Source organism: Mustelus asterias, chromosome 5 (genome assembly GCF_964213995.1).
Source record: "Mustelus asterias chromosome 5, sMusAst1.hap1.1, whole genome shotgun sequence".
NCBI lineage: Eukaryota > Metazoa > Chordata > Chondrichthyes > Carcharhiniformes > Triakidae > Mustelus > Mustelus asterias.
In genome coordinates this window covers 103,869,065-103,892,061 of record NC_135805.1, presented here as the reverse complement: position 1 = coordinate 103,892,061, position 22,997 = coordinate 103,869,065, and the positions used below count along the sequence as shown (strand labels likewise).

At 42.2% G+C, this 22,997-nt stretch overlaps 1 protein-coding gene and 1 pseudogene across 9 annotated transcripts in view; one reads left to right on the top strand and one right to left on the bottom strand.

Moving 5' to 3' along the window:
- Positions 1-22,997, top strand: part of lpin1a (lipin 1a) — a 144,421-nt gene that overhangs the window by 47,317 nt on the left and 74,107 nt on the right. For 3 of the 9 annotated variants that reach the window (XM_078213119.1, XM_078213120.1, XM_078213115.1), the window contains exons 2-3: positions 14,765-14,965; positions 17,186-17,281. In XM_078213119.1, coding sequence (XP_078069245.1) covers positions 14,765-14,965; positions 17,186-17,281 — 297 coding nt within the window. Of the gene's footprint in view, positions 1-5,527; positions 5,648-6,955; positions 7,116-14,764; positions 14,966-17,185; positions 17,282-22,997 lie in introns of those variants that run through there. The other 6 variants (XM_078213123.1, XM_078213121.1, XM_078213122.1 and 3 more) reach the window with 6 other exon arrangements.
- LOC144494517 (U2 spliceosomal RNA) lies at positions 516-719 on the bottom strand (annotated as a pseudogene).

Below are 22,997 nucleotides of genomic sequence, written 5' to 3'. Positions count from 1 at the left end.
AGTACTTGGTCTTGTATTTCATCTGTCTCTTGCATTTTCCTGTTGAACTTCTACCTGACAAAATAAATTTTTTTATACTTTTCCAATTCAATCAAATCAAGTCCAATTCAGAGTCTCAACAAGTTGAGACATTTCCAATCCAAGCTGACAAGACAGGGCTTACACTCCTGTCTTGGGCCTGATCTACATGAGCCAAGCTGATTGGAGTAGGTGCAGACTCACCTCCTCCAAGGCTTGATCTCATTTGCATCTTAGCCAAAAGGCCGAGATGCCGCTTTTAAAAATTGCTTCAAATGAAGCTTAAATGTAACCTAATGAACTCAACCAAGCGCAGCCTGTCCATACTACACTTGATCTTAGCCAAAAGGCCAAGAAGCTTGACAAAATAAATTTTTAAAAATACTTTTCCAATTCAATCAAACCAAATCCAATTCAGAGTCTCAACAAGTTGAGACATTTCAGATCCAGGCTGACAAGACAGGGCGAGCGACCAAACCACCCTGTCCTGGGCCTGATCTACATGAACCAAGCTGATTGGAGAAGGAGGAGGTTCCTCCTCCAAGACTTGAGCTCATTTGCATCTTAGCCAAAAGGCTGAGACGCTGCTTTAAAAAATTGCTTCATATGAAACATATGAAGCTTCAGTGCAACCTAATGACCTCAACCAAGTGCGGCCGACCATACTACACTTGATCTTAGCCAAAAGGCCGAGAAGCGATCTTGACAAAATAAATATTCTTGTGCTGTTACAGAGTCACAGACAGTGCAGAAAAGGGCCGATGGCCTATCAAGTCTGCACTGACAATATTTACCATTAAAGTCACGCTAATCCCATTTTCCTGAATTTGTCCCATATCCTTGAATATTATGCTATCGCTTCTCGGCCTTTTGGCTAGGATCGAGTGTGGTTGTGCGGATGCTGCACTTGGTTGAGGTCATTGGGTTGCATTTAAGCTTCATTTTCATATGAAGCAATTTTTAAAAGTGGCATCTCGGCCTTTTGGCTAAGATGCAAATGAGATCAAGCCTTGGAGGAGGAAGGCTTGCGCTCCTCCTCCAATCAGCTTGGCACATGTAGATCAGGCCCAAGACAGGGGTTGCAGACCCTGTCTTGTCAGCTTGGATCGGGAATGTCTCAACTTGTTGAGACTCTGAATTGGACTTGATTTGATTGAATTGGAAAAGTATTTTAAAAAATCCTTGAATATTGTGATATTTCAAGTGCTCATCCAAATATTTTTAAAGGTTTTAAGGTTTCCTGCCTCTACTACCTTCCCTGGCAATGCATTCCAGATTCCCACCATCCTCTGAGTGAAAAAGCTTTTTCTCAAATCCCCTCTGAATCCCCTGCCCCTTACTCTAAAAGTATACCCTCTCGTGATTGACCCCTCAACCAAGGGGAACAGCTGGCCACCCTGTCCATTCCACTCGTAATCTTATACACTTAGCCTTCTGTGCTCTAAAGAAAACAATCCAAGCCTATCTAGTCTTTCCTTATAGCTCAAATGCTCCATCCCAGGCAACACCCTGGTCAACCTCCTCTGTATCTCCTCCAGTGCTATTGTTGGTAGTACTGAAAGAACTTTATCAGCAGTGGCTTCATCTGGTCTCTGTCTCCATTTTTGACAAGTTTGACATTCCGAGGTAGTCCTCATGTGCCTCTTGCCTGATTACTGTGAGAAATATTGCCACTGGTTCCACTTGCTGGCTGTGTTTTCATTGAATAGAATCCCTATGTGCAGAAGGAGGCCATTCAGCCCATCAAATCTGCACCAACAATCTAGGCCCTATCCCTGTGACCCCACATATTTACCCTGCTAATCCCACTAACCTATGCATCCCGGGACACTAAGGGGCAATTTAGCATGGCCAATACACCTACCTAATGCACCTAAAGAATTTAATTTTGTTGCAGGAAAATTGTATTTTCAGGCACACCTGAACCTCTTCCATTTTTCTGCGGCTTTTGGATCAAGAATATCAGAGCCAGAAATGATGGTAGAACATATCCTGACACCATTATACAATGCTATAATTTGAGTAACTTTTAAAATCATTTAGGCGACCAATATATCTACCTAAAAGTGAAAGTTTTTTTTGTTTTAATTCCAATTCAATCAAATCAAGTCCACTTCAGAGTCTCAACAGGTTGAGACATTTCCGATCCAAGCTGACAAGACCTCCTGACCTCCTGTCTTGATCTACATGATCCAAGCTGATTGGAGTAGGCATAGCTCCTCCTCCAAGGCTTGATCTCATTTGCTTATTAAAAATCGCTGCCACCGATACCACCATGTGCTGTTATCTCTTTAAAGGAGAAGGCATAAGTAGGCATAAGTAGCAACAGTTTAGTAAATATATAAAACAAAAAAAATAGTTTTTTTTACACACGCAAACACACGAGAGAAAAAGACAGCACAAAGGGAAGTTGAGTAGTCACGTGATGGTGATGTCGTAGGAAGAGGAAGGAGGAGCAGGAGTGGCAGACAATGTACCTGCCTGAACAAGCTCATTGGAGAGCAGGACAATTAAATCAGCCGTCCATTCCCCATTCACCATCAGATCTCCTTCCTTCACCCTGAACTATGGGTCTTCTCATTTCACCACATAGACAATAATCAGCACCAAATCCATAAAAATACATTTATCAAAATATGTTTCAACATCATTGATAAAAGAAATGACCAATCACTTTGGGCAAGCCTTTAGTGTCTGTGTCATATTCTTGTTTACTTTTTCTGGTACTTCATGCTTCCCCATTGGCTACAGAATGGATGGTGAGAAGTTTAAAGTTTATTTGTCAGTGTCACCAGTAGGCTTACATTAACACTGCAATGAAGTTACCGTGAAAATCCCCTAGTTGCCACATTCTGGTGCCTATCCGGGTACACTGAGGGAGAATTTAGCATGGCCAATGTACCTAGCCAGCATGTCTTTTGGACTGTGGGAAGAAACTGGAGCACCCGGAGGAAACCCACGCAGACATGGGCAGAAGGTGCAGACTCCACACAGACCGTGACCCAAGCTGGGAATCGAACCCAGGTCCCTGGCACTGTGAGACAACAGTGCTAACCACTGTGCCACCATGCTGCTCAGCCAAGAGGCGGTTGAGCTTCCATTCAGGACTCTTGGGGCTGCTTGAGGCAAGCCACCTTCAGTATAGTGGGCCCACTGTGTGCAGGTTCCTGCAGTCTGGGCTGTGTGGCACTGACAAGAGTGTCTGGCAGGGGAGCAGGTATGTTGTCAATCTGAGACAACAGTAGGAATCCCCTCCCATGGAGTCAAGGGCACTGTCCTGGGATATGCTCTTACACTTCTGGGACTCAATTTATCAAAGACAAATTGTTACCAATAAAAAATCACAACTTTTGGAAAAAAACCGAACTGAGAGCACATATCAGAGAGAAGTCGGGCCACAGTGATGAGAAGCCGCAGCTAACTGGAATAGTCTGGGATAGAGCAAAAAAGACAGAACAAGAGTCAGATGACCTGGGATGGAGAGGAATAATTTGTGGAGACATTGCAGGAGAAACCATCTCACATTAAATTTTGTTCACCCCCATTCCTGCTGCAACAATATTGTTCCAACTCGTCTCGCTTGGCTTTCAAATTGGCGCTGCTCCATCATGCAGCTTTTTTGCAGCAAGAGATTCAGGGAGCGCTCTATCCTAATTGTGTTCTCTTTCATCTTGCTGTTGTGACACAATACAGAGCAGCTTTGTACGTTAATTCAAGTCCTCCACACCCCAGAGTAACTTGATGCCATCAGCAGTTTCAGCTGAGGCAAAAATACTCCAAAGTTCATCTGAAGTGGCGAGGATAAAACAAATGAAGGTTAATCTTAAGTGCTTGAATTGAAGGAAAGGTCTCAATCGTGCAACTTCCACTTGAATAAGTTAAAACGTGGAGGCAATCAGAATATCACATTGCCTTCCTCTTGAAAAGTCAGCAATGTTAACTGAATTGAGTGAGAATAATGAGGGGAATTTTCCTGTCCTGTCAACCACAGTAATCGTAGCAGGCGGAGGGGCTGGGGGAGGGGGTGGGGGTGGTGGGGAGGTGGTACCATGCAAAGGTCTGTTGGCCTCAGGCAGGATTTTCCAGTTTTGGGGCACGAGTGACTGGAAAATCCTGCCCAGTAAGTGTGATACCTCTTCTGTTGTACGTCTGTGTCCAGGTGGCCCTGGAGAGGGAGTACACAGTGTCCACTGGTACACTTACAGAGTTTGGACTGCATCATTGACTGCTGGAATATTATTTTAATTTGATAAGTTTCCTTTTGAAGATTATTTTTAATTACAACTAACCTATATCCTCTCGAGGGATAGTTTGTTTGCTTATAGTTGAGGGCGGCACGGTGGCACAGTGGTTAGCACTGCTGCCTCACAGCTCCAGGAACCTGACTTCGGTCACTGTGTGTGTGGAGTTTGCATATTCTCCCCGTGTCTGCGTGGGTTTGCTCCGGGTGCTCCAGCTTCCTCCCACAGTCCAAAGATGTGCAGGTTAGGTTGATTGGCCATGGTAAATTCCCCTGGGATGTGTAGGTTAGAGAGATTAGGGGAGGTAAATGTGTGGAGTTGTGGGATAGGGCCTGGGGTGGGATTGTGGTCAGTACAGACTTGATGGGCTGACTGGCCTCCTTCTACACTGTAGGATTCTATGGTTCTTTTTAAGAATATATATAAGAACTTATTGACATTAGTGGTGAAATGTAGAGTTAGAAACTAAATATATTTGTAACGTCTTACTACAAGTAAATCTAAGACTGAGTAAAAATGTAATAGGTGTCATTATCATTTGGAACCTCTTCATAACTTTAATATTAATTTTGAAACCCAGCCATGGATTAACTTGTTAAACGTTTCCTCCCCCGAGTTGATTCCATTCAAACATAAACAACTGGCTGTTAAGCCAATAAGAGTTTCCGTGAAATGACAATTTCGGTTGTCTGTATGCAAATAGGATAAGTCAGCAAGCCTTACAGCAGCCGTGTGCTGGTGTGTGCTTCCATTGGCTGAGCCGATCACCTCAGCGAGCTGCCATCGCCTGATGAATCAGTCAGCAGGGTTAATGATTGTATCACAGAACCAGGAACACCGCAAGAGATCGCGGGGAATTTCCATCCAAGTCACAAAACCAGGCAAGGGTTCAATGCCCTTCAATAGCCATCCACCTGCAGACCCCGAGTCCCCCTACTCTGCTTGGCTTGAGATCAAAGAGATCACCACATCCCAGTTAGAATAGGGGGAATGTTGGAAATCCCTGTTCTTTTGCTTCCTTCAGTGTCTGTGGCAAAACCTGGCATCTTTCCCACAATCATTTTAAAACTGATTTTGAGTGGGGGGTGGAGGGATCTCTACGTGCAAATACACTCTTGCACAAATTGGGTGGCCTTAACTATGAAGCATATCACACAGCATCGAAAGCTCAGGACATGCTGGTGTGGTTTTACACTGAGGTGCGTCACGGTGCTCTGTGAGTTTATTGGAGCTTCGCTCTGGAATGATGTCAGCTGCTTCCTGCTGCTGCTGCTGCAAAGGTTTCGGCTTTAAGAGTCATAAAAGCAGATTCAGCCTCCAGTGCCACATCACATGAATAGGTTGTTGTGACTTAATTGTTTACACTGAAGCCTGGGAGAGAACGAGAGGTAAGGGACCTGGCAGTGTGTGGTTCTGTTGCTCAACGGGGTTTGCATAAATAAAGGCGCAATTGTTTAGTATAGAGAGGAAATTGCACTGTGAAGTGTTTTGTTGTTCAAGTCTTGGGCTGTGCTGGCGACAGGCCGGGAGCTCTGCAGTCTCTGCAGTAATAGATCACAATGATTCCAACCAGATATGGAAACCTCCTTGCTTATATTCAACCAGCTTTCCTTTAAAGAAGTGTTTTGCACTTAGAAAAATATCCGATTATAAATGATGGAATTGAATTTTGTTGTTTTTGCTCAGCTTATTTTATTTGCTCGAGGGGAAAAGGAGAAGTAAGATTTCCTGTTGCATTAAGGAACTTAAATCTAATGTCGCCAAACCGATTTGTAAAGATTCAACAGCAACTTTCTTTTCTCAATTTGGGGGGAGGGAGGTCGGGGATATTTAACTCCTCATCTCTACGTCCTGCATCAGACCCGAGAGAAGGAGGATGTATCCAAACCACAGTCAAAGTGAGTTTAAAAACAACTGCACACAGTTTAAGAGTTTCCCAGCGTAGGGGTGCAGTTTTCCTGTGCTCACTTTGGGAAATGGATTGCCTCTGCCCTCTCCTCAATTCTCTCTTAAATTGTTTGTTTATTTTCTCATAGGGTGTAGAATAGATTCGCCAGAAAGTTGTCTGGGCTGGAGCGTTTCAGCAATGCTCCAGCTGGCACTTGCCCCTCCATCATTGAACCTGGCAGGGGCATGGGAAAATTCCACCTATCGTTTCAGGTTAATAACCTTTCATCAGAACCCCTGCCTGACACCGAATATTTCCAGCATTTGCTATTTATTTCAGATTTCCAACATCTGCAGTATTAGGCGGCACGGTAGCACAGTGGTTAGCACTGCTGCTTCACAGCTCCAGGGACCTGGGTTCGATCCCCGGCTTGGGTCACTGTCTGTGTGGAGTTTGCACATTCTCCTTGTGTCTGCGTGGGTTTCCTCCGGGTGCTCCGGTTTCCTCCCACAGTCCAAAGATGGGCAGGTTAGGTTGATTGACCATGTTAAAAAATTGCCCTTGGTGTCCTGAGATGCGTAGGTTAGAGGGATTAGTGGATGGATATGGGGGTAGGGCCTGGATGGGATTGTGGTTGGTGCAGACTCGATGGGCCGAATGGCCTCTTTCTGTACTGTAGGGTTTCTATGATTTTTGTTTTGCTGCATTTTCTGTGTTCTATTGCCATGCTACCACACTGTCTCTTCAACAGGGGTTAATGCCCTGTTGTTTGATGTACTTGATTACGTTTTTTCCCCCTGATTTTCAGCCTTGCTACAAGCCTGTTTATCCAGAATTCCTGGTCGCACCCATACTATGTGAAGACAACCGAAACAGAAAATGCTGGAAAATCCCAGCAGGTCTGACAGCACCTATGGGGAGAGAATGGAGCCAACATTTAGAGACTAGATAACCCTTCATCAAAGCTGGTACCAATTTTAAAGGAGTTGTGGGAGGGGGCTGGAGTAGAACTGGTACAGGGAATGCTCCACGTAACCCTTAAAGAGACAGGCATAACTGGGACCCATGCAGGTGCCCATAGCCACACCTTTTTTTTATTTGGAGGAAGTGAGACGAGTTAAAGGAGAAATTGTAGAGAGAGAACCAGTTCAGCCAGACGGCGGAGAGTGGTGGTGGATGGGGATTGTTCAAACCTCTGTTCGAGGAAGAAACAAAGTGCTTTGTGGCCATCCTGGTGGGGAATGGAGGTGTAGAGGGATTGGACATCCATGGTGAGGAGGTGGTTTGGGCTGGGGAACTGGAAGTCAACGTGATCTCAAATTTTTGTATCTTTTTCCTGACAAAATAAGGTGGAAGAGAGAATGTCCGGGGTGCATGGGGTCCTTGATTATGCTGGCTGCTTTTCTAAGGCAGCAGGAAGTGTAGACTGAGTCAATGGATGGGAGCCTGGTTTGAGTGATGGACTGGACTTCATTCACGACCCTTTGTAGTTTCTTGTGGCCTTGGACAGAGCAGGAGCCGTACCAAGCTGTGATACAACTGGAAAGAATGCTTTCTATGGTGCATCTGTAGAAGTTGGTGAGAGTTGCAGCATGCCAGATTTCCTTAGTCTCCTGAGAAAGTAAAGGCATTGCTGGGTTTTCTTAACTATAGTGTCAGCATTGAGGGATCAGGACAGATTGTTGGTGATCTGGACACCTAAAAACTTGAAGCTCTCGACCATTTCTACTTTGTCCCCATTGACGTAGACAGGAGCATGTCCTCCACTACGCTTCCTGTAGTTGATGACTATCTCCTTCGTTTTGTTGACATTGAGAGAGAGAGATTATTGTCGTTGCACTAGTTCATCAGATTTCCTATCCCTTTCCTGTATTCTGCCTCGTCATTGTTTGAGATCCGACCCACAATGATGGTGTCATCAGCAAACTTGAAAATTGAGTTTGGAGAATTTCCTGGTCCAGCGAAGATATTTAAACAAAACCAAGAGAGAAAATGCTGGAAAATCTCAGCAAAACTTTGACAAAGGGCCATCTGGGCTTGAAACGTCAGCCCTTTTCTCTCCTTATGGATGCTGCCAGACCTGCTGAGATTTTCCAGCATTTTCTCTTTTTGTTTTCAGATTCCAGCATCTGTAGTAATTTGCTTTTATTAAGATACTTAAATGACTTTTGCAAAGGTTCCTGCACTGCCTTAGCTCTTAAGACGTCTTAGATGTGAAAATGGCCAAGTGCTAGCAATTATATCCTGGTTCTGCTTTAATTCTCCCCTCTGTGTATTTGGGCTATCTGAGTTTCAAAGTTAGCATCTGCATACTGCCACTGATCTCTTACTCATCTGGGTAAGCTGTTTCCTGGTAGCTATTTGCACCTGATTCTGTCTGCTAATCCCAAACCTGGGAAAGGTAGCGTCTTCCATCATCCCCTTTGAATGCTGGCTACTGCTTGTTGCTGGGCAAATCCATGACAGTATAATGCTGAATATTACCTTCTGTATTAATGACCTGACTGCTCTCTCACAAGCAACCTCACCATATCTAAATTTAGAAGCAAGACCACCTGATTTAGAAATGCATCAAATTATACATTTCCATAAAACTTGTGGAATCCCAAGAGATTGTTCACCAACCCCGGATTGCCCTGAATTGAAATGCTGATGATCCATGATGGTCTCCCTCTTCTTTTGAATGCTGTGACTCTTGCTAAGTTTAGTTATGTGAGCACTGTGTGTTGTCTGGCCATTCTTGTCAAAGTGACCATTCCTGGATTGTGAACATTAATAGGCTATTTGCAGAGGAACTCAATCCAATTCTCAGCTAACTTCCATGAACCCACATTACTCATTAGAGACTGATCTGGAATGGAAAGCCTGCCTGATTCCTTCCTTCCTTTCTTGGCTCACAAGGCTTTTTGTGGTGCCTCTAACTGTCCTGTTAGTTAACTCAGCAAATACCTGGGATTGAACCTTTTTAAAAAAATATTGTCGAATAACACATTGGCCACAAAGTCATCAGCTGTAAATTTCCTGTTACTGCAAGTATTATGGCCAGTTTCCTTGTCATAGCGTGTTACTATGCTAAGTCTATTGAGGAACGATCAATGTCACATTTTAGCGAGTTAATGTGTGTTATGTTTACAATATGACTGCAGTCTCATGCAAAGGACGGAGAGACTATCGTACTCCAAAGGGCATTCTCAGATTTGGAATGTTATGCTGGCCTTTTCTGTCTGCAAAGGCTAACTTGGTTTTTTTTTTCAGAATAAAACTTTCTCATTTCACCTTGAATTCATTCAGTGCAATATCACATTTGTGTGGTACATTGAGCTCGAGCCAGGAAAGTGCCTCTCTTGCATGTGCCCTCTATCCATCACCATGTGAATGTACACGTGCACACCAGGCTGTTTCATAGTACAACAAAACAAATCCGGAATGTACACCATAGACAAGTGTTGAGGAAGAATTAAACTCCAGTCTCTTTATTATGATGTAGAGGGATATAATGCCATAGAGCCTAAAATAAACCTGTGAAATTGTATCCTTTGAAATGATGTGAGTTATACATCTGATGGTGATTTGAAATATAGGGTGTGCGCGTGCTGAAAATTGCCTTGTGCTACATATCTGCTGCCAATGCTTTGGACAACGTTCTGATTTTAATTATGAAGAATTACCCATGATTTGATGCTATGTGATAAGCCTGAAGGTGCGCAGTGCACTAGTTCATGAGGTGATCTTATTGACACATAGAGGAGGGGATGCTGCAAGGATGAGGGGTTTCCATTTAAGACTGGGATGAAGAGAATCTTGCATCTTTTGGAACTCTCATCCCCAGGGAGTGGTGGAGGCAGGGTCATTGAATATTTTTTAAGGCGAGGTAGATAGATCCCTGACTGACAAAGGGGTCAAAGGTTCCTTGGGGTAGGTGGGAATGTGGAGTTGAGGCTACAGTCCGATCAGCCACGATCTGATTGAATCGTGGAGCAGGTTCGAGGGGCCAAATGGCCTCCCCTTCCTTATGTGTACATGTGTATTTACCTCATACTGTGCTCCTAATGGAGAGCACTTTAGTAATCATTAGTGAGGTAGAAGATTTTCAGTCTGTCAAGAAATATAATTCTGTGGAAAGAAAAATCAATTAAAATCTATTAAATATTGGTATGCTTGTTCAGGGAAATGTGAAATATATGCTTAGTCAAAACAAAACACTGATCTTTTTCAATCTAGTTTTCAGTAGAAACATGATTCTAATTTCTTGTCTTGCAACAAGTTTCTGCGTGTAGGTTTTTGAATCTGAGATTTGGGCTTTGAGCCCAAGATCAGTTTTCAAAAGCGTTCCATCAGTGATTGGCAAGTAAAATCTGATATACAGATGGTTCAAAGAGTATCAGTCAAAACATGATCAAATTCCATCATAGCAAAATCAGGTTTTTGCTCATCTTCTGGAATAACCCATTTAGGACAGGCAAACGGTGCTGAAAAGAGAGCCAAATAGGAGGAGGAAAATATTGAGATGGGCAACAGAGAACAGGCTGATGAGGAAAACAATCAAATGAAGATATTCTGATGAAGGGTCAAAAGCCTGAAATATGGGGCCGAATATTGTGGAGGTGATTGGAGGTCTCAGTTGCTGGCTGGAGAGCGGCGAGACCTTGTGTCTCCTTTTGAGAAGGCCCGATTCAGCCACAGAACAGGCAGTGACAAACATACTCTGCTCATTGGAAGTTCTTGGCTTATCAGAAGCCGGCAGCTCTTCTGCACTCTGGAGCACCAGCACTGGACGCTGCTGGTACAACACTCACCCTAGGCCTCGATCAAGGAAGGACCCAGGCACAGGCAAGGCAGACGGTTTGTGGAGTTGGGGCTATAGGAGAGGAAGTTGAAAGGGGGTTGCGAATAAGGAGAGGGGTTGGCTTTCAGTGGCTCACCTACCCTGATGCTGTGTCCTTTGAGGCACTGAGTGTCCTTAAACAAGGGACCCCACCCACCAGGGAACTCACAAGCAAACATGCAAGGATTTGCTTATCGTGCCCCCTGTATGGCAAGCACCCCATCCACTGCTGGATTAATACCAGTGATAGCAGGATGAGGTCCTTAGGTGGGCATTAACAGCAACAGTTGGTAGCAGGGCAGGAAGGCCATCCATGAGCCTTCTCTACACCTGAACTCCCCACAGTGGAGGGCATAGATTAGGTCTGTTAGCTGTGTTCCTCTCCACAGATGCTCCCTGACCTGCTGAATACTTTGTTTTTTAATTCAGATTTCCAGCATTTGCAATGTTGCTTTTATTATGGGCATAGAAACATGGCAAATGGGAGCAGGAGTAGGCCATTCAGCCCTTCGACCCTCCCCAGCTCCACTGGACTTTCCTTATCCCATGACATATTTATTTGTTTCTCTCTCTATAGATGCCAATGTTGACATTTTACTTGCTGTATATAGTTCTATTACCCTATTGTTCAGTAAAATTCTGGCGGTTCCCGAAAGCAAAATTTCATGATGCCTTCCTGTTGGGTGTTTCCAGCATTTTCTATTTTTAATACACTTAGCCATTGGAGTTTAAAACTTGGTGACATATGAATGAAAGAAATATTAACTGGATGAAATCATTTTGTCAATGTTTGCTTGACAATTGTTTGATAAATATCATGCATGATATTGGATTACTCAGAAAACTAATCCATCTCCAAACAGTAAGCAAATCATTTGACTCAAATTGTCAATTCATATTTACTTCCTGTAAGTATTTCTAGTATTGTGATCCTGTTTCCTTTTACAGTTGAACTGACAGGCATGCTGGAGAAGCCAATATCTTTAGATTCACCAGAGGTTCAACACAGTAATTATCGTAAGGTGCATTATCAATGAAAAATACAACATGTCTCTGCAGGAGATTCAAGAGGTTGCATCTCATTCTAATATCATGTTTAAAACATTCAAGGTCTCATTTCAAAACATTTAATTTGCATTTTATTTTCCATTTCTCTTCCACCCTCTGTCCCATTTTCTCATCTCAATACATTTGACATTATTGTGATCTTTTCTTCTTAAATGGTGCTCTCGTATATTAGGGCATGTCAGAAAGGCAAGGTCACAGTGATCATGGGGGATTTCAATATGCAGGTGGACTGGGTAAATAATGTTGCCAGTGGACCCAAAGAAAGGGAATTCATTGAATGTTTACAGGACGGCTTTTTGGAACAGCTTGTGATGGAGCCCACGAGGGAACAGGCTATTCTGGACTTAGTGTTATGTAATGAGCCAGACGTGATAAAAGATCTTAAAGTAAGGGAACACTTAGGAAGCAGTGATCATAATATGGTAGAATTCAGTCTGCAATTTGAAAGAAGGAAGGCAGAATCAGATGTGAAGGTTCTACAGTTAAATAAAGGTAATTACAGGCGCATGAGGGAGGAACTGACAAAAATCGACTGGAAGCAGAGCCTAGTGGGAAAGACAGTAGAACAGCAATGGCAGGGGTTTCTGGGAGTAATTGAGGACACAGTGCAGAGGTTCATCCCAAACAAAAGAAAGGTTATCAGAGGGGGGATTAGGCAGCCATGGCTGACAAAGGAAGTCAGGGAATGCATCAAGGCAAAAGAGAGAGCCTATAATGTGGCAAAGAGTAGTGGGAAGTCAGAAGATTGGGAAGGCTATAAAAACAAACAGAGGATAACAAAGAGAGAAATAAGGAAGGAGAGGATCAAATATGAAGGTAGGCTAGCCAGTAACATTAGGAATGATAGTAAAAGTTTCTTTAAATACATTAAAAACAAACGGGAGGCAAAAGTAGACATTGGGCCGCTCCAAAATGACGCTGGTAATCTAGTGATGGGAGACAAGGAAATAGCTGAGGAACTTAATAAGTACTTTGCGTCAGTCTTCACAGTAGAAGACATGAGTAATATCCCAACAATTCAGGAAAGTCAGGGGGCAGAGTTGAATATGGTTGCCATCACAAAGGAGAAAGTGCTAGAGAAACTAAAAGGTCTGAAAATTGATAAATCTCCGGGCCCAGATGGGCTACATCCTAGAGTTCTAAAGGAGATAGCTGAAGAAATAGTGGAGGCGTTAGTTATGATCTTTCAAAAGTCACTGGAGTCAGGGAAAGTCCCAGAGGATTGGAAAATCGCTGTTGTAACCCCACTGTTCAAGAAGGGAACAAGAAAAAAGATGGAAAATTATAGGCCAATTAGCCTAACCTCAGTTGTTGGCAAAATTCTAGAATCCATCGTTAAGGATGAGATTTCTAAATTCTTGGAAGTGCAGGGTCGGATTAAGACAAGTCAGCATGGATTTAGTAAGGGGAGGTCGTGCCTGACAAACCTGTTAGAGTTCTTTGAAGAGATAACAAATAGGTTAGACCAAGGAGAGCCAATGGATGTTATCTATCTTGACTTCCAAAAGGCCTTTGACAAGGTGCCTCACGGGAGACTGCTGAGTAAAATAAGGGCCCATGGTATTCGAGGCAAGGTACTAACATGGATTGACGATTGGCTGTCAGACAGAAGGCAGAGAGTTGGGATAAAAGGTTCTTTCTCAGAATGGCAACCGGTGACAAGTGGTGTCCCGCAGGGTTCAGTGTTGGGGCCACAGCTGTTCTCTTTATATATTAACGATCTAGATGACGGGACTGGGAGCATTCTGGCCAAGTTTGCCGATGATACAAAGATAGGTGGAGGGGCAGGTAGTATTGAGGAGGTGGGGAGGCTGCAGAAAGATTTAGACAGTTTAGGAGAGTGGTCCAAGAAGTGGCTGATGAAATTCAACGTGGGCAAGTGCGAGGTCGTACACTTTGGAAAAAAGAATAGAGGCATGGACTATTTTCTAAACGGTGACAAAATTCATAATGCTAAAGTGCAAAGGGACTTGGGAGTCCTAGTCCAGGATTCTCTAAAGGTAAACTTGCAGGTTGAGTCCGTAATTAGGAAAGCAAATGTAATGTTGTCATTTATCTCAAGAGGCTTGGAATACAAAAGCAGGGATGTACTTCTGAGGCTTTATAAAGCACTGGTTAGGCCCCATTTGGAGTACTGTGAGCAATTTTGGGCCCCACACCTCAGGAAGGACATACTGGCACTGGAGCGGGTCCAGCGGAGATTCACACGGATGATCCCAGGAATGGTAGGCCTGACATACGATGAACGTCTGAGGATCATGGGATTATATTCATTGGAGTTTAGGAGGTTGAGGGGAGATCTGATAGAAACTTACAAGATAATGAACGGCTTAGATAGGATGGACGTAGGGAAGTTGTTTCCATTAACAGGGGAGACTAGGACGCGGGGGCACAGCCTTAGAATAAAAGGGAGTCACTTTAGAACAGAGATGAGGAGAAATTTCTTCAGCCAGAGAGTGGTGGGTCTGTGGAATTCATTGCCACAGAGGGCTGTGGAGGCCGAGACGTTGAGCGTCTTCAAGACAGAAATTGATAAATTCTTGATTTCTCGAGGAATTAAGGGCTATGGGGAGAGAGCGGGTAAATGGAGTTGAAATCAACCATGATTGAATGGTGGAGTGGACTCGATGGGCCGAATGGCCTTACTTCCGCTCCTATGTCTTATGGTCTTATGGTCTTATAATGGGACAGTATTGTAAATAAATATTTCTTTCTGTTTTAAAGACACAGACCATGAATTACGTTGGGCAATTGGCCGGGCAGGTATTTGTCACAGTGAAAGAGCTATACAAAGGACTAAATCCTGCCACTTTGTCTGGCTGCATCGATATCATTGTTGTTCAACAGCCAGATGGAAGTCTCCAGTGCTCCCCGTTCCATGTTCGCTTTGGAAAACTAGGTGTGCTCCGCTCCAGGGAAAAAGTGGTAAGTAAGCAACAGCCTTTTAATTTATTACAGGTTAAGACAAGAAATTGCCTTGTAGGTACATGAGTAACAGTTGGAGTAGATTATCAAACTGTCCTTTTGCTCCTGAAGTTTAGAATCGAGTCCAATGAAATGAGTTTGAGCATCGCAATCGAATTTGCAGTAGCCACACACGCACACAAAATTGGTAATCTGAGATTGCAGGGATAATTCTAGGAGGGGCAATTGCTCATGGTGCATTGGCCCTCATTCCCTCCATGCTCACTTACACAGTATGTACTCCGTGCACGCCCAATGAACATTGAAGTCTTTGAAATGCTCATGAAATAAAAGAGCCATTCCAAGATCCAAGAGAAAAAACATTACCCTTTTCCCTGTGATATAAAGTTTAAATGAAATATGCACCTCTTAATTTTGTCCAAATAAACACAAGTGTTGAAAAGCCATTTCAAGGAAGGTATAATGCTGTCAAACAAACAAGCTAGCAGTCCTCTTTGCAGCTGTGGAAACAAACTGCTACTGGGATGAGTCTGTTAGTCACTCTTGGAGCTCAACCAAGCATTCATAATGAGACAATCTGACAAAACAAATACCTGGCCATCTGTTCAGCCTGCTTTAATGATACAATTGCTGGGAATGGAGGTAGATGTCCTAGAATTGGGTGCTGACTGCAATTTTTTAAGTGTACTTTCTGAAATCGATGGGGACATGGAAGTCTGGATTTGTGACTAATTTTCCAATGTCTAATCCTGGTGGGGAAAGCACTTTGGGAGTGAAAAAAGTTAGAAAATTTGTTGAATAAATTGGTCATAATATGGATTAAATGATGGACTCTTAAAACAGAGAAGGGATATATTTGCACAATTCTCCACAAAGTTTAGTTTTTATTGGTTTCCCACAACCTTTACAATTGTCATGCCATCTGACTCTTTAAAATCGTCAGTAGCTAATGGCATTATCTATTGTAATGAACTGATAATGTTGAACTTGATTTGGATGAAGTGGGGCATTCTTAACATTTAAAAAAAAAAGATTAATGGGTGCAGAATTCATGGCTACTTTGGAGCTGTGCTTGTAGTATATGCTTGAATTTTCAGTGGACTGGAACCAAGGGTTAAGTGAGCAGGTGAATGTTGATTTAATGTTGGAGTAATCTAAACTGTTTGGCTGCTCAGCTGTATTTAGCTATTTGAGAACATGAAGCTACAGCAGAATTCTTTTAAAATTGATTGCTTTCTTGGAAAGAGATCTATAACTAGTATTCAGCACTACAAGCAAATTTTTAGATGGAAGTTACAGGCGGTAGTATGTTCATGCTGAAGAATTAACAAACCATGGTTGCTTGAGGACTGGATATCAAAGTGGGTTAACATATTGCACTTTCAGTTTTTAATTCCTGAGTTTAGTCTTGGTAGAATTGAATGGAATTATTTCCCTGATTATTCTCCTCTCTGATGGCTATGAATCTCCAATTTAAATGATACCCAGAATTGATTGAGGTTGTCAGCAATAGACCGTTCAATATGAAATGGTGCGGAGTTGGCAGCGCCTCGCAAGAGACCACAAAGAGCGCTGGTGTAGATGTGCAGAAAAGGGTTGCTGTTCTGAAGTTGGGGATCAAAGTGAAATTTTGGGACCAGGCTGTGCCATTCTATACTTGATTTGGATTTTTTTTTTCCAAGGTGCAGTGCACTAATGTCTTGTATCAATGGATTGTCTATCCAACATATCAACTGAAACCAGATCTGCTAGTTACGTTTAAGTTATTTGCTTATTGAGTCTAGCAATTTTTAACCATTCCAATAGAATGCAGTCTTAAAAAAAAATTTTAAGACCTAATTAGAGATCTCATCAATCAATTGCAAATTATGAACTCTGATCAAAAAATGTACATTAGAATTCCGCACTAGTATGGCTACCAACTGGAGCAATAAGCAAAACAATGTTTTTCTTAGTATCTTTAAAGAAACAATATTGTGTTAGTGCATAAAACTGAACATTGATTTCTACAATTTGAAATATGGCAATACCAGATAACCTATCTAATGGATTGAATGTGGAGCGCTATGAAGTACAGTAACTGTGGTTCAGATATATGCATTTTAGGGGTGCAGTAATGTGTGTTCAAACAGTAAAATGTATAGGAATCTTCCATTTTGAAAGCACCATTTGCAACTCGTAAGTTTGAAATATACATAATGAATATTTAACAATTTTTAGGTGGATATAGAAATCAATGGAGAGCCTGTGCAACTGCAGATGAAGCTTGGAGACAATGGGGAGGCATTTTTTGTTCAAGAGGCAACAGATAAGAAGGTAAGTTCGATATTAGTTTTAAAGTACAGATCCAAATCAAAATTTGAAAATCAAGACCATGAATAAATGTTACAGTTACTGGAATGAGCCAGTTTGCTGTTATGTTTATCTGTATCTGCCCTTTAATAAACTAGAGAAGGTATGTGGGCTGTAGACCATAAATTCATGCGTTTTTTTTCCCCCAAATGTTGCCCATTCCCTTTCCTTCAGCTCGCTGGTATTGTAATTCACTGCATTGTATATTTCTATAGGGAGAGTCTGGGGCAAGATCCATATATTTTTTGTATCAAAGATTATCCATGTTCAACAACAGTATTACTTCACCAGAAGTAATGCCTACTTGATCATCTAGCCTCCTTTTTAACCTGCCATGTTTCATGAGACCAGGCAAACTTGCTCCCTGAGAGCCTTTTGACACCATCCCTTATCCTTCCACTGTTAAAACAACAGCATCAGGTGTTTGAATAGCATTCCATTACTAATACCTTGTGATCTGAATATATCACACTTCCCCAAGTGTTCTCCCACAGCCAGGTTGACTTGACCAACCTCAGCACCAGATCAAATATGCCTCTTTCCTGGCCGGATCAAGAACGTACTGGTTAAGGAGGTTCTCGTGCGCACGTTTTTGCAAATTGAACTACATTCTTAACCCTTCAAGTTTCCTAATTTGCCAAATACCCTGAGTTTAGTATTCTGCAGGCGGAGTTCGCTGTAGAACTGGATTTAATGTAATCCTTCCTTAATCAAGGTATTCTTACATCCATGGTTAGCAAATACAGTAGTCATTGGCTCCTGTGCATTTGATTTTTCAGCTGAGTAGTAGTCTGGAATGTAAAAGTCTCAGCTTTAGATGGAATTGTTCAGAGTAGACGCAAGATTGTCTTTGGAAAGTGAGTTCTAGCAGTCCTCGTGTACATTACTTTTCCTCTTTGCAAATTTTTTACTTTCAGCATTTTTTTTAGAGGGCTATTTTGCATGGCTGAACTACTGAGTTCCTTTGACAAAACTATCAGTCATCCGGAATTGATAGGAAACCAGGATGGCAAGGGTGGATGATGAGCAGGTTAGATTAGGACATGGCTCATTGATATTGTAAGACATTTGAGTTTGTGGTGGGATGCGAGTGGATAGTAGGTAAGAGTGACATTCAGAAATTTGAGTCCATTGACAATGGTGTAGATATTTCTTTTGGGCAGCAATGAACAATCATACTAAAATGGAAGTAAATACTCATGATATATAAGGGGTGGAGAAGCAAACAAACAAGAAAATATCTCTAGATAATTCCCCAAACTGAATATGCAAGCCTGGACTAGTCACGGAAACCACAATGGTGGGTCATTTGCAACTTGTGTTGTATTAGATGATTCACCTATACCTCAGGCACATTTTTTTTAAAAAAAGGATGAAGTAAAGGCTCTAAATGTACCTAGCATTTGAAACAAAACATATTAACTGATCGTGGAAATAGAAATTAATGAATATGATCTCTTAGCCATTGCAGAAACATGGCTACAGGATGACACAGATTGAGATCTGAATATTTAACAGTACGCAGCATTTAGGAAGGACAGGCAGTTAGGAAAAAGTAGAGGGGTGGCCCTGTTAATTTAGTGATGGTGTCAGTACAATAGAGAGAGATGAACCAAGTTCAGGAAACCAGGATGTAGAAGCTGGTTAGGTTGAGAATCATAGAATCTCTCCTGTGCAGAAGGCGGCCATTCAGCCCATCGAGCCTGCACCGACAACAATCCCACCCAGCCCCTTTCCCTGCAACTCCTGTATTTACCCTACTTCTCCCCCAGACACTAAGGGGCAATTTAGCATGGCCAATCCACGTAACCCGCACATCTTTGGACTGTGGGAGGAAACTAGACCATCTGGAGGAAACCCATGCAGACATGGGGAGAATGTGCAAACTCCACAGTCACCGGAGGCTGGAATTGAACCCGGGTTCCTGGTGCTGAGAGGCAGCAGTGCTAACCACTGTGCCATCGTGCTGTGTGGGCAAGAAGTAAATTGCGGATGAGGCGTATTGGCCCCCTAATAATTACAGGGTAGGACAGAGTATAAAGGAAGAGATAATGGGAGCTTGTCAAAAAGGTACAGTGATAATCATGGGGGATTTTAATCTACTATAGTTTGGAAAAATCAGATAGGCAAAGATAGCATAGATGAGGAATTCATTGTTTTCAAAATACGTTCTTCGAACAGCATGTTCTGGGGCCAACCAGAGCACAGGCTATACAGACCTGATATTGTGTAACAAGTTAGGATTAATTGATAACTTCATCGTGAAGGCAGCCTTGGGTAACAGCGAACATAATATGATTGAATTTTACCTTGTTTGAGGGGGAGTGCAATGGGTCCAAAACTTGTACTTTAAACTTAAATAGGAGCAATTATGAGGGCATGAAAGCAGAGCTAGCAAGTGAACTGGCAGATGAAATAAGCAGTATTTTGCATTCAACTTCACTATAGAGGATACAAGTAACATCCCAGAAATAGCTGTAAATCAGGAAATGGAAAGGAGGGAGGAACTAAAAAAATTACAATCACCAGGGAAGCGGTCCTGAGGAAATTATTAGTGCTGCAGGTTGGCAGGTCACTGAATCCTGATGGGAGTTCATCCAAGGCTTTTTAAAGAAGTGGTTGGTGAGATAGTTGATGCATTTTCCAAAAATTCCCTATATTTGGGGAAGGTTCCATTAGATTGGAAAATAGTGAATATAACTCCTTCATTTAAAAATGGAGGGAGACAAAGTAGGAAATTACTTGCTATAATATAAAAGCAAATTACTGTTGATGCTGGAGTCGGAAACAGAAAATGCTGGAAAATGTCAGCAGGCCTAACACCATCTGTGGATAGAGAACAGAGCCAACATTTCCAGTCTGGATGACTCTTCATCAGAATTACTGGCCAGATAGCTTAACATCCTGTTATAGGGAAAATGTTAGAAGCCATTATTAAAGCTGTTATAGCAGGGCAAATAGATAAATTCAATGTGAATCTGCTTGCTTTTATGAAAAGGAAATCATGCTTATTTTATTGGAGTTCTTTTGAAGGAGTCGTATGTACTGTGGATATAGGAGAACCATTGAATGTGTTGTACGTTTCCAGAAGGCATTGATAAGGTGCTGCATAAATTATTGTGGAAAATACAAGTTTGTGTAGGGGGTAATATGTTGGTATGGATAGAAGATTGGCTGGCTAAAGGGAAATAGGCATAAATGGGTCTTTTCCAGTTGGCAGGATGTAACAAGTGGTGTGCCACAGGGATTTATATAAATGACTTGGATAAAGGGACTGAAGTATGATTGCTAAATTTGCTGATGACACATAGGTAGGAAAGCAATTGTGAAGAGGACATCAGGAGACCACGAAGGGACATAGATTAAGTGACTGGGCAAAGACCTGGCAAATGGAATACAACATTGGTAAATATGAAATTTTCCCTTTGGTAGAAAAAATAGAAACATATTATCTAAATGATAGGAATCTGCAGAGCCCTGAGATGCAGTGGAATCTGGGTGTCCTGGTGCATGAATCACAAAAGGCTAGCGTGCAGGTAAGCAAGTAATTAGGAAAGCTAATTGAATGGTACTGTTTGTTGTGAAGGAAATTGAATACAAAAGTAGGGAATTTAATGCTTCAGTTGTATAGGTATTGGTGATGCTGCATCTGGAGTAGTATTTGCAGTATTCGTTTCCTTTCTTTAAGGAAGGAAATGTGTTAGCAGTTCGGAGAAGGTTTACTGGACTAATACCAGGAATGGATGGGTTGTCTTATGAGGAAAGATTGGACAGGCTAGGCTTGTATCCACTGGAGTTTAGGAGAATAAGAGGTGATTTGATTGGAGCCTTTCAGATCCTGAAGGGTCTTGATAGGGTGGATGTGAAGAGGATGTTTCCTCTTGTGGGAGAATCTAGAACTTGGGGGGTCACTGTTTTAAAAATAAGGGGTTGCCCATTTAAGACCACGATGAGGCAAAATGTCTTCTGAGAGTCTTTGGAGCTCTTTTTTCCACAAAAGGCAGTGGAAGCAGAATATTTTTAGGGCGGAGCTAGATAGATTCTTGTTTAATGGGGGAGGACGGGCGGTGTGAAAGGTTATCAGGGGTAGGCAGGAATGGGGTTGAGCTAACGGTCAAATCAGCCATGATCTTATTGGGTGGTGAAGCAGGCTCTAAAGGGCAGAGTGACCTTCTCCTAGTTCATGTGTGTAAATAGAGCTCTTGAAAATTTTCTTGCACATCTGTGAAGCTACATAGCCTTTGGCGTATGATTTGACAAGTGATTATCCAGCTCTAAAGTCAGTCAGGTAGAAACATGAGTAGGGCCACTCCTTTGCCTCCGTGCTGTCTGATTGCAGAAGTTTTGATATTAAGCAAGCTGCAGTAACATTTTAAAGGGAAGGAAAAGCCTTTGCCTCATTGTTTTCTTCTTAATCCGACATCCGCTGCTCGCTCAATTAGAGGCTGTTTAGGTGTGAGGAGTTATCAAGAAATTTTGTCAAATGTTTTACTGCAGTGCCAAGATCATGTTTTCCATTATCCAGAAATCCCAGACCTGGCTTGTTACCATTCAATTAAATCAGTTGGTATTCTGTGACTTGCCTTGTGTATAAAACTCAAGATGTTTTTATAAATGTATGTGTGGTTATACTTCATTGTTCGCAAACCATTTCCAGAAACTGGAGTTGAACAAGAGGAATGTAGAAAGGCAAGGAACAACATTTGTTTGTTCTGGTTCACTGTGCGTGCACATGTGTGCATGCTTTTCTGTTACATACCACATAAATATATCATTTTTATCCAGCATAATTCCCAAATTATGCTGTGTAAAGACGCTTAATAACCGCATTATGTAGGGTGATAAATGAAAAATTGGGCTACGATTACTGAGTTGGTGCTGAATTGTTTTCTTGCTCTACATATATGGAGTGCAGGGAGAAATGTACACCACTAACTTCACATTTAAAAATGTGAATTGGCTGACTAAAATCTCTTGCTTACTATAACTCACATCAATTTTATTCTTAGTCAAAACTTGACAAGCCTAAATAGCTTGAAATCTCTACCAGGACCTGATACTGCAAACAAAGATGTATAAAGATATTGGGTTAGAATTTCTAGCCCATTGCACCAACAAGGTCTTCTGGTCTCAATGGCACTCTTCTCCTCCCCCCACCTGTCCCTCCCAATGACTGTTCCTCCTGCGGCGTGGCCAGCGAACAATGCAAAAAGCCGTATGCATAGGTGGGACTGGAAGATCTCGCTGCTGATTAATGGCAAGCTGCCTCCGATGCTGGAAAACACGTGGGGTGTCAAACAGTTGAACAATTGACTCCAATTTTTGTGGGAGGCCAAGGAAGAGACATTTTTGAGCTTCAGTACGTGCAGTGGTTCATGTAGACACCTTCATGGCAGAACAAATAGTTGGCTTCCTTCACCCAACAAGAGGTAGAGCAATAATTGGCATTGGTTGAAGGAGTTTAATTTTCACTAAATATAACTTCAGATACAAGTGATTTCTCTTTTTTTAAAAAAGATGATTTGATCTGCTTTCTAGCACAATTAGATTTCGGACAAGAAAAATTGAAGGAGGGAGGATGTGAAGAGGAACTAATTTTCACAATGAGTAATAATGACTGGAATTTGTTACCTGCAAGATTGGAAGTAGTTGATACAATGAAATTGGATAGATGGTTGTA